Source organism: Ctenopharyngodon idella, chromosome 21, assembly GCF_019924925.1.
Source record: "Ctenopharyngodon idella isolate HZGC_01 chromosome 21, HZGC01, whole genome shotgun sequence".
NCBI classification, from domain to species: Eukaryota; Metazoa; Chordata; class Actinopteri; order Cypriniformes; family Xenocyprididae; genus Ctenopharyngodon; species Ctenopharyngodon idella.
Window position 1 is genome coordinate 262,152 of NC_067240.1, and position 12,408 is coordinate 274,559.

Consider the following 12,408-nt stretch of genomic DNA (forward strand, 5'->3'; position numbering starts at 1 on the left):
TAGAATCATATTTACCATAGTACAGTGGTTAAAAACTGAACTGAAAATGAATCCTTTCCTGTGTGAGAATTTAAATTTAAGGAAGTGGAATTTAAATGGAATAAACTGCTGTGTTTTTTTTTATGATTTATTTCATATTTATTATGAATTAATATTTATTAAGCTCGGTTAATGAGTATTAATTACGTTACGAAGGCTGTCACAAGGTACTCGAGACGTCACATGACTATTTAATATTCATAACCACGCCCTCACCATTGAAATGTTCCAAGGAACGTCAGCGGAACTAATGAATATTCATGAGCTGGGACTTCTCTTATTTTGTAGCTTCCCTCTTTTGCTGTATTAGTTTGAGTGGTGTATGATTGTTCTGCTTTAATCAAACATGATTAGTTTTAATTCAGCGTGTTGAGAGGAATCAGAGTTTGTCTGTGAGCGACTCTTCCGTGTTCGGCTGAAGCTGAGAATGAAACTCGCGCTGTGTTTTCTGCTCGTTTCTGTCACTCGTGTCGCGGCCAAACCGCCGAATATCGTGTTTATTTTGGCGGATGACTTCGGCTGGAATGATGTGGGATATCACGGTTCCGAGATCAGAACTCCTCATCTGGACCGTCTGTCCGGTCAGGGGGTTCGGCTGGAGAATTACTACGTCCAGCCGCTGTGCACTCCATCCCGAAACCAGCTGATGACCGGCCGCTACCAGGTCAGAAATTAATTATTAATGAATAATTAATTAATGAATTATACCATCATATTCTCTGAGAAAGTATTGTGTACAGCAAGTTAATGTGTTGGTATCAAGAGTTCAGAACTGAACTGAGAAGGAATTCATTTCCTGAATTTGAATTTAAGGAAGTAGAGTTCAAATGGAAAAAAAGTTCATAGAAGTTTTTGTTAATGCATTTGATTTTTCAGTATAAATTATCTATAAACATGCATAATACCATGTTTATGTGCATAGATACCATGGTACTGTTTAATACCATATTCATATTGGTCATGCATATTCAATTATTTATTTAAATTCAATTACATGCACGTTTACCATAGTACCATGTTGTTGTTTTTTGTTGGAAGTGCCACAGTATATTTGATTGTACATGTGTGTTGTGGTCAGATTCACACGGGTCTGCAGCATCAGATCATCTGGCCGTGTCAGCCGTACTGTGTTCCTCTGGACGAGAAGCTTCTGCCGGAGCTCATGCGGGACGCCAGCTACGACACGCACATGGTGGGCAAGTGGCATCTGGGCATGTTCCGGAAGGACTGTCTGCCCACCCGCCGAGGCTTCCAGACCTTCTTCGGTAGGTGCGAGAAACCAGATGGAGGATCAGAGTCAACAGGAACCAGGAACAGACGCTTTATATTGGTCATGTGGTTGTGTTTGTTTGTCTGCAGGTTACCTCACGGGTTCAGAGAAATATTTCACTCATCACAGATGTAGTTTCATCGCTCCTCTGAACGTGACGCGCTGCGCTCTGGACCTGCGGGACGGGGAGGACGTGGCCAGCAATTACACGGGTCAGTACTCGACAGAACTCTTCGCTCAGAGAGCCACGGACATCATCACACGCCACCCACCTGAGAAGGTACACATGCTCATAAACACAAACACGTGAAAAAACATGTCATCTGCATCTGAACAGACGTGTTCTTCCTGTTCACACCAACATTGTTGCTCTTGCTCTACCCTGCCTATATGGTACTAATGTTATTTGTGAAGGTCTTAAAAGCCTTAAATTTGATTTTAAAAACCCAGATCAGAAATGGGAAATGCATCCGTCTGACCAGAGGCAGGGAAACACATGCGTCTCTGCTTTCAACTCTTAATAAGGAAAAGATTATTAACTTAGGAAAAAAATAAACACTCATATCAGATATGAATGCGCTGCATCTGTCAGTTCATGAATGTCACAGAGGAGTTTTTGATGGTTTCTCTTGCTTCGCAGCCGTTGTTCCTCTATGTGGCGCTGCAGGCGGTTCACGCCCCCCTGGAGGTTCCCAAGCGCTATGTCGCCCCCTACAGCTTCATCAAGAACGATCGGCGGCGCGAGTACGCGGGGATGGTGTCGGCGATGGATGAAGCCGTAGGGAACATCAGCCGAGCTCTTCAGGACGCTGGACTGTGGAACAACACCGTTCTCATTTTCTCAACAGGTACTGAGGAGCTCAAAGATGTACGTCAAGTGTATTTGTAGAGCATGTTACACAAACACATCGTCTCAAGTCATACTTCTATAATAGCTATATTGTATTTATAGTGTTGTCTAGTACATACATCAGTGACTACAATTCAGAGATTTAAACATTGGTCGGTTTCGTTCTGTTAAAGATTTTAAATGTCGATTGATTTTGTTCCGTTAAGAAATGTAAATATTGGTTGTTTTTGTTCCGTTAAGAGATTTTAAATTTCGGTCGGTTTTGCTTCATTAAGAGATTTAAACGTTGGTTGTTTTGTTTTGTTAGCAGATTTTAAATTTCGGTTGGTTAAGAAATTTAAATGATGTTCGTTTTTGTTGAGATTTAAATGTTGGTCGGTTTTATTCCGTTACGAGATTTTAAATGTCGGTTGTTTTTGTTCCTTTAAAAAAAATTAAATGTCGGTCAGTTTTGTTTCCGTTAAAATATTTTACATTTCGGTCGGTTTTATTCTGTTAAGAGATTTAAATGTCGGTCGTTTTTGCTTCATTAACAGATTTAAAAGATTTATTGATAGTAAACGATTCTCAAAAAGTCAATGAGGAGCATCAGTTGAAGTGACAAACAGGATGTAGAAATCTCAGTTGAATTAAAAGAAATGAAGTGCTGTGAGTGCAGTAAGTGCATGAACACGTTTGATTGGAGCTCAGAGTATTTTATAAGATTTAGTATTTTTATAAATTTATGTTGGTGCTGTTTTGATGGCTGTTAATAGTTGAACAGTATTGAAATATGTCTGATCATTAGAGGATCAAATGATGAATTCCACATCAGGGAACAAATGAGTCCAAATGAATGGTTTGTGTAAAAATCTCTGTGTCATGATCAGTCCATGAGGTGGCGCTGTTTCCTCTCTGTTGGGGCAGATAACGGTGGTCAGACCCTGGCAGGAGGAAATAACTGGCCTCTGCGTGGCAGGAAGTGGACGCTCTGGGAGGGAGGAGTCAGGGGCGTGGCCTTCGTGACCGGACCGCTGATCGAGCAGCCAGGAACTGTCAGTCGAGGGCTCATCCATGTCTCTGATTGGCTGCCTACGATTGTGGGTCTGGCTGGGGCGTCGACCAACGGCACCAAACCTCTGGACGGCTTCAATGTGTGGGACACTATCAGGTGACTGTGAGCTGCTCTTCATCATCATCACCTGCCAGTGATGAACTGAGACAATACACTGCACATGGAGCAAAAAAACTTGATTCAAAGGAAAAAACTAGATATTTATTCTTGTTTTAAGCACAAACTCACTTCATTTTGATACATTTTTCATTGTCTGGAAAACCAGACAATCATTTTTGCACTTTTGCTGATAAATATTATTTAAGCACTATTGAAAAACGGGTATTTTTGTCCCAGTTTCTGCCTGTAGGATGTCTGATGATCACTTCATCTCTCGGTTTAATCGAAGCATGTGTTTGTGTGTTTCAGTCGTGGTCAAGCGTCTCCTCGTGTCGAGCTTCTGCATAACATCGACCCGCTGTATGTGGACGACTCGCCCTGTGAGTGAGAGACGGTTTACACTGAGACCAGAATCAGGTTTCACTCCCGATCACACATGAGCTGCGTGTCTCTTTCAGGTCCAGGTGATGAGGTGTCGGGCGAGTTCCTGCAGGACTCTCTTCACTCCTCAGCGTCTCGGCCGGTCGCTCTCGGCTCTCGTTCAGAGTTTAATATCTCGGTTCACGCCGCCATTCGCTACAAGAACTGGAAGCTTCTGACGGGTTACCCAGGTAACATCTCTACACTTTAAAGTCGTCATGAAAGGGAAGTTACGCTGTGATAATCGTGGGCTTCTTTCAGGTTGTCCTCTCTGGATCGCGCCCCCTGGTGGCCGTCCGGTGAAGGCGCCTGAGCCGCTGAAGCAGGTGATGCTGTTTAACATCGAGGAGGATCCCCAGGAGCGCGTGGAGGTTTCCCATCAGCGCCCGGAGGTTGTGGCCTTCCTGCTCCGACGCCTGCAGCAGTACCAGAACCAGGCCAAACCCATCATCTTCCCCCCCGATGACCCGCGCTGTGACCCCGAAGCCACGGGAGCCTGGGGACCCTGGGAATGATGAGGATGATGAAGGCTAGTACTGCAAACAGAGCTGCTGAAGAGCGTCTGTGACGCTTATGAACAGTCATGAAGTTTAGCTGGACATCTTCAGTGTTTATACACATAAATGCACTCGTGTGTGTGTGTGTGTGTGTGATTACAGCTCTCACCTTTAAATCATATCAGTCTTCTGAACATGAATCATTTTTCACCACGATCAGCATCAAATGTGATTGCAGCGTGTGTGTGTGTGTGTGTGTGTGTGTGTGTGTGTTTGGGCTCATGTGAGTTTGTGACAGGATGTTAATTTATTCTGTTTGGTGGCATATAAAGTAAGAAAGCTTGTTTCCACCATGGAATAAAAAAAGGAAATTTCGTCTTTTTTCTTGCTATTCTAAGTTTATATCTCGCAATTCTGATTTTTTTTCACAATTCTGAGTTTATATCTCGCAATTGTGATTTTTTTTTTTTTTTCCTGCAATTCTAAGTTTATATCTCGCAATTCTGAATTTATATCGTAATTCTGACGTTTTTTCACAGTTCTGAGTTTATATCGTACAATTCTGACTTTTTTGCACTTCTAGCTTTTTTCTCGCAATTCTGATTTTTTTGCAATTTTTAAGTTTTTATCTTGCAATTCTTATTTTATTTTTTTTTAATTCTGAGTTTATAATATCGTAATTGTGATGTTTTTTCACAATTCGAAGTTTATCTCGTACAATTCTGACTTTTTTTGCAATTCTCGCTTTTTTCTCGCAATTCTAAGTTTATATCTTGCAATTCTGAATTTATTTTGTAATTCTGACTTTTTTTCACAATTCTGAGTTTACATCTCGCAATTCTGACTTTTTTTTTTTTTTTTGCAATTCTTGCTTTTTTCTCGCAATTCAGATTTTCCCCCCCTTGCAATTCTGATATAAATTCAGATTTGCAAGAAAAACGTCAGAATTTCGAGATGAACAGTCACAGTTACCTTTACCTTGTTTATTCTGTGGCAGAAACAAGCTTTTAAGTGTTTAAAGGAGTAGTTCACCCAAAAATATAAAATCTGTCAGTATTTGTTCTGAACGAAAGCCAAGTTTGCAGAATCATTATTCAGCTCTTTTCCATCATCAAAGCATCGTAAGAGTCGTTCATATGACTCGTGAGTCTTCTGAAGCCTGATTCTGTGAGTGAACACTGATGATCTTCTCCACTGAAGCTGGTGTTTCCCATCATGCATTGGTTCTTGTGTGTTTTAACAGTTGAGCTCTGGATGAGAAACACTGAGAGGAATGAGGCTCATTCTCACACATCATATGCTGTCAATTAACTCTATTAAAATTATATGAAAAATCTATTTTTTTTTTTTTTTTTTTTTTTAAATGGAACATTTATTGAAGTATTGGACAAAATATTAAAAAAAACTTTAAAAAATGTGTTTTTATTGAGTGTCATATTTGATCCATTGGGCTTTTATGCCTCATATAGTCTGATAAAGTGAGAATATGGAGGAAAAACAACTTATTTTTTATACAAAAATATGCAGTTTGCAGCAGATGCTGATATTTATATGGACAAAATGTAAGATGGAATTCTGACGCTTGTAAATCAATGAGATCTTGATACAGTACAGCAGATACTGACATAAAATGCATATAAATATTGAGATTGAGTGCGACAGGTTTATCAGATCATATTGATCTTTTATGGCCTTGAGAAGCTCAGTCTTGGTCCAGTCCAGCGGCTCCTCTCAGGAAGAGTTCTGGTCAGTTCTGGTTTCTAACGCCATCTTCATCAGTCTGAAGCAGGAGCAGATCTTCTGAACTGGGTTTGTGCTTCACTGTAGAGACGGAGAACAGACTGAAAAGCCATTAGAGAGGAGGAGACAGACTTTTCCAGAGACAGCAGCTCACTTCCTGTAATCAGACCCGCCCCCTCCTCTGCACTTCCTGTGAGTGTGGAATGGTGGCCTGTGATTGGCTGGAGCAGAAGCTCAATGTCTCCACGTGTCTCAGTCTGTCTCTCTGTGTCCTTCTGAAAGTGTTTGAGAAATATTGAGCTTTAAAACTAGATGTTGTGAGGTGTGTGTGTGTGTGTGAGAGAGTGATGTCAGGTGTGTGTTCCTGTGATGTCACGGTGAACAGACTCCAGATGTGTTTGATCTCATGAGAACAGAAACTCTTCTCCTTCAGGTCATGTGAGTTCATCTTCTGTGTTTGTTGATCGTCAGTGTCACGTTGTGTTTCAGTCACACCAGCTGAAATTAGAGCAGGTTTTGTGTCTCGCTCACAGATGAAGGTGGTAATTTTGTGTGATTTGACTGAGGAACTCTGGGATATGCTGGAGGTGTTTGTCACACAGATGTTGATGGAGCGGATGAGTCCAGTTACACGTGAACATTATCAGACGGGCCGAGCGCTGCGGGTCACGAGGGTCGAGTGTGTGCGACAGAAACCAGCCATTATGAGCCGCACAAAGGAACATTCCAGGTTATTTCCAGTGTGCCGTCAGTTACAGACAGTGAGGAGAAACATGGAAAATATGTGGACATGAACATCCTCTGACACTAATCAACGTGTTACAGCTGTGAAACGGCAGTTTATCTCCTGCGCTGAGCTATATTGTGATTATCGCGCAGCCCCGTTTATTTATTTTAATTTTACATTGAATATAATTAATTATCCGCTTTTTCATCAACTTATGAACCCTTGTTTGGAAAACTAATGAAATAAAGCCATGAGTGCACATTTGGGCTGTTTCCATGGTGACGCCCCTGTCAATCATACAGGTCAGTGCTCTGATCATCAGAATTCTTGATCTTTGATCTTGATTATTTAGTGGTTCATTAGATTAGATTAGTTTAGGTGATTGATTGATCTGTGGCCGCAGCTGGAGGTGTGAAGGGCGAGATGGAGGTCAGGTGAGATCCAGCAGATAAAGTTTGTGTGTGATGATGAACATTTTCATTCATTTAAATGACAAATTGTGACATTGTTTTGAAGTAAATAAGTGTGTGTGTGTGTGTGTGTGTCGCAGGAAACACCTCCAATGTGGGCGTGACCTTTAACCTTTGATCTGATGCCAGTGAGATCCTGACAGCTGCAGTATACAGACTCTCTCTGTTCGTCACTGGTGTGGTTTCTTCTCCTCTCACTCGTCCATCTGCTCTCTCTTTCAACTTTCTTTCCTTCTGTTTTTCTATCACACACTCATCAGCCGTTTACTGTGGTAAAATCACTGTAACTGCTTCAGCTTATTGCCACGGTTCGTCCTCCAGTCCTTTGTTTAGATTTCTCTTCATCTCTTTGTTTATCTTCTCTTCATGGACGTATACAGTGAGAATCAGCTGAAAGCATCTGAACCTCGTTCAGACAGAGAGTTTCATTATGTTTTCTTTAATGTTTCATTGATCGTAAATGATCATGAGTCAACCAAGAGAGATCATTCTCTCATCATTTACTCACCTACATGTCATTCCAAACCTGTATGAAAAACACAGAAGAATATATTTGGAAAAATGTCTGTCTTTTTTTTTTTGTCCAAACAACGAAAGTCAATGGGGTCCAATGTTTTTTGGGAGGAAAAATTATGTTTAAATGCTTTTTTAGAAAAACTATTGCATTCCCCTGAGAATGATCGCAAAATGTTTGGTAACATGCAAAGTTTTTTGGGGAATGCAATAGTTTTGCAAGCGAACAAAGTTTTTTGAGGGAACGCAATAGTTTTGCAAGCGAACAAAGTTTTTTGAGGGAACGCAATAGTTTTGCAAGCGAACAAAGTTTTTTGGGGAATGCAATAGTTTTGCAAGCGAACAAAGTTTTTTGGGGAACGCAATAGTTTTGCAAGCGAACAGTTTTTTGAGGGAACGCAATAGTTTTGCAAGCGAACAAAGTTTTTTGGGGAACGCAATAGTTTTGCAAGCGAACAAAGTTTTTTGGGGAACGCAATAGTTTTGCAAGCGAACAAAGTTTTTTGGGGAATGCAATAGTTTTGCAAGCGAACAAAGTTTTTTGAGGGAACGCAATAGTTTTGCAAGCGAACAAAGTTTTTTGGGGAATGCAATAGTTTTGCAAGCGAACAAAGTTTTTTGGGGAACGCAATAGTTTTGCAAGCGAACAGTTTTTTGAGGGAACGCAATAGTTTTGCAAGCGAACAAAGTTTTTTGGGGAACGCAATAGTTTTGCAAGCGAACAAAGTTTTTTGAGGGAACGCAATAGTTTTGCAAGCGAACAAAGTTTCTTGAGGGAACGCAATAGTTTTGCAAGCGAACAAAGTTTTTTGGGGAATGCAATAGTTTTGTAAGCGAACAAAGTTTTTTGGAGAATGCAATAGTTTTGCAAGCGAACAAAGTTTTTTGGGGAACGCAATAGTTTTGCAAGCGAACAAAGTTTTTTGGGGAACGCAATAGTTTTGCAAGCGAACAAAGTTTTTTGAGGGAACGCAATAGTTTTGCAAGCGAACAAAGTTTTTTGGGGAACGCAATCGTTTTGCAAGCGAACAAAGTTTTTTGAGGGAACGCAATAGTTTTGCAAGCGAACAAAGTTTTTTGGGGAACGCAATCGTTTTGCAAGCGAACAAAGTTTTTTGGGGAACGCAATAGTTTTGCAAGCGAACAAAGTTTTTTGAGGGAACGCAATAGTTTTGCAAGCGAACAAAGTTTTTTGAGGGAACGCAATAGTTTTGCAAGCGAACAAAGTTTCTTGAGGGAACGCAATAGTTTTGCAAGCGAACAAAGTTTTTTGAGGGAACGCAATAGTTTTGCAAGCGAACAAAGTTTTTTGGGGAATGCAATAGTTTTGCAAGCGAACAAAGTTTTTTGGGGAACGCAATAGTTTTGCAAGCGAACAAAGTTTTTTGGGGAACGCAATAGTTTTGCAAGCAAACAAAGTTTTTTGGGGAACGCAATAGTTTTGCAAGCGAACAAAGTTTTTTGAGGGAACGCAATAGTTTTGCAAGCGAACAAAGTTTTTTGGGGAACGCAATAGTTTTGCAAGCGAACAAAGTTTCTTGAGGGAACGCAATAGTTTTGCAAGCGAACAAAGTTTCTTGAGGGAACGCAATAGTTTTGCAAGCGAACAAAGTTTTTTGGGGAATGCAATAGTTTTGCAAGCGAACAAAGTTTCTTGAGGGAACGCAATAGTTTTGCAAGCGAACAAAGTTTTTTGGGGAACGCAATAGTTTTGCAAGCGAACAAAGTTTTTTGGGGAACGCAATAGTTTTGCAAGCGAACAAAGTTTTTTGGGGAACGCAATAGTTTTGCAAGCGAACAAAGTTTTTTGAGGGAACGCAATAGTTTTGCAAGCGAACAAAGTTTTTTGGAGAATGCAATAGTTTTGCAAGCGAACAAAGTTTTTTGGGGAACGCAATAGTTTTGCAAGCGAACAAAGTTTTTTGGGGAACGCAATAGTTTTGCAAGCGAACAAAGTTTTTTGAGGGAACGCAATAGTTTTGCAAGCGAACAAAGTTTTTTGGGGAACGCAATCGTTTTGCAAGCGAACAAAGTTTTTTGAGGGAACGCAATAGTTTTGCAAGCGAACAAAGTTTCTTGAGGGAACGCAATAGTTTTGCAAGCGAACAAAGTTTCTTGAGGGAACGCAATAATTTTGCAAGCAAACAAAGTTTCTTGAGGGAACGCAATAGTTTTGCAAGCGAACAAAGTTTCTTGAGGGAACGCAATAATTTTGCAAGCAAACAAAGTTTTTTGGGGAACGCAATAGTTTTGCAAGCGAACAAAGTTTCTTGAGGGAACGCAATAATTTTGCAAGCAAACAAAGTTTCTTGAGGGAACGCAATAGTTTTGCAAGCAAACAAAGTTTCTTGAGGGAACGCAATAATTTTGCAAGCAAACAAAGTTTTTTGGGGAACGCAATAGTTTTGCAAGCGAACAAAGTTTCTTGAGGGAACGCAATAATTTTGCAAGCGAACAAAGTTTTTTGGGGAACGCAATAGTTTTGCAAGCGAACAAAGTTTTTTGGGGAACGCAATAGTTTTGCAAGCAAACAAAGTTTTTTGGGGAACGCAATAGTTTTGCAAGCGAACAAAGTTTTTTGAGGGAACGCAATAGTTTTGCAAGCGAACAAAGTTTTTTGGGGAACGCAATAGTTTTGCAAGCGAACAAAGTTTCTTGAGGGAACGCAATAGTTTTGCAAGCGAACAAAGTTTCTTGAGGGAACGCAATAGTTTTGCAAGCGAACAAAGTTTTTTGGGGAATGCAATAGTTTTGCAAGCGAACAAAGTTTCTTGAGGGAACGCAATAGTTTTGCAAGCGAACAAAGTTTTTTGGGGAACGCAATAGTTTTGCAAGCGAACAAAGTTTTTTGGGGAACGCAATAGTTTTGCAAGCGAACAAAGTTTTTTGGGGAACGCAATAGTTTTGCAAGCGAACAAAGTTTTTTGGGGAACGCAATAGTTTTGCAAGCGAACAAAGTTTTTTGAGGGAACGCAATAGTTTTGCAAGCGAACAAAGTTTTTTGGAGAATGCAATAGTTTTGCAAGCGAACAAAGTTTTTTGGGGAACGCAATAGTTTTGCAAGCGAACAAAGTTTTTTGGGGAACGCAATAGTTTTGCAAGCGAACAAAGTTTTTTGAGGGAACGCAATAGTTTTGCAAGCGAACAAAGTTTTTTGGGGAACGCAATCGTTTTGCAAGCGAACAAAGTTTTTTGAGGGAACGCAATAGTTTTGCAAGCGAACAAAGTTTCTTGAGGGAACGCAATAGTTTTGCAAGCGAACAAAGTTTCTTGAGGGAACGCAATAATTTTGCAAGCAAACAAAGTTTCTTGAGGGAACGCAATAGTTTTGCAAGCGAACAAAGTTTCTTGAGGGAACGCAATAATTTTGCAAGCAAACAAAGTTTTTTGGGGAACGCAATAGTTTTGCAAGCGAACAAAGTTTCTTGAGGGAACGCAATAATTTTGCAAGCAAACAAAGTTTCTTGAGGGAACGCAATAGTTTTGCAAGCAAACAAAGTTTCTTGAGGGAACGCAATAATTTTGCAAGCAAACAAAGTTTTTTGGGGAACGCAATAGTTTTGCAAGCGAACAAAGTTTCTTGAGGGAACGCAATAATTTTGCAAGCGAACAAAGTTTTTTGGGGAACGCAATAGTTTTGCAAGCGAACAAAGTTTTTTGGGGAACGCAATAGTTTTGCAAGCGAACAAAGTTTTTTGAGGGAACGCAATAGTTTTGCAAGCGAACAAAGTTTTTTGGGGAATGCAATAGTTTTGCAAGCGAACAAAGTTTTTTGGGGAACGCAATAGTTTTGCAAGCGAACAAAGTTTTTTGGGGAACGCAATAGTTTTGCAAGCGAACAAAGTTTTTTGGGGAACGCAATAATTTTGCAAGCGAACAAAGTTTTTTGGGGAACGCAATAGTTTTGCAAGCGAACAAAGTTTTTTGGGGGAACACAATAGTTTTGTGAGCGAACGCAAGGTTTCTTGGGGAAGTGTAATAGTTTCGTGAACGAATGCAAAGATTTTTGAAGGAACGCAATAGTTTCGCGAGGGAACGCAAAGTTTTGCAAACAAAGTTTCTTGGGAGAACACAATAATAGTTTTGTGGACGAACACAAAGTTTCTTGAGGGAATGCAATAGTTTCACGAGGGAACAAAGTTTTGCGAGCGAACGCAACATTTTTTGAAGGAACACAATAGTTTTGCGTGCGAACGCAAGGTTTCTTGGGAGAACGCTATAGTTTTGTGAGAGGAATGGAATCTTTTACTTAAGTCTCCTGTTTCTCCTGAGAAAAAGTAATCTGACATGCGTGTCCTCTAGTCGTTCAGCATTTGAGGAGAAATATTGCATGATTAAATGAGACGCAACTGAGGTTGTCTTTGAGCTATGAACGAGCGAGCTGTGAGCGGTAAACGTCTCCTCTGTGATGTTTGTGAGCTCTCTGTATTCACACACCTCTTATTTCTTCAGCTGTGTGTCGCAGGGACAGATGATCTGAGATCAGTTTAGGGCAGACGGCTGGTGGTCTGTCAGGGTTACAGTGGGTGAAGAATGTGTGCCATACAAACAAATACATGCAGCCTCCGCCTGCGAGCTCACCAAACACACATCTGAGAGATTAAACACTAACACTTTATAATAGGGTCTCATTAGTTAACATGAACTACTTTTAAAGCATTTAGTTAATTTCAGCATTTACTAATGCATTATTAAAATTAAAAGTTGTATCTGTAAATATTATTTAATA

At 40.3% G+C, this 12,408-nt stretch overlaps 1 protein-coding gene across 1 annotated transcript; it reads left to right on the top strand.

Moving 5' to 3' along the window:
• The first annotated feature begins 290 nt into the window (after positions 1–290).
• Positions 291–5,583, top strand: LOC127504045 (arylsulfatase B-like). The gene is given in 9 exon segments (XM_051878369.1): positions 291–703; positions 1,118–1,304; positions 1,399–1,589; positions 1,950–2,157; positions 3,066–3,309; positions 3,622–3,692; positions 3,771–3,923; positions 3,994–4,240; positions 4,242–5,583. Coding segments are annotated over 9 exon segments (1,563 nt in total). The 5' UTR covers positions 291–466; the 3' UTR covers positions 4,267–5,583.
• Positions 5,584–12,408: the final 6,825 nt, after the last annotated feature.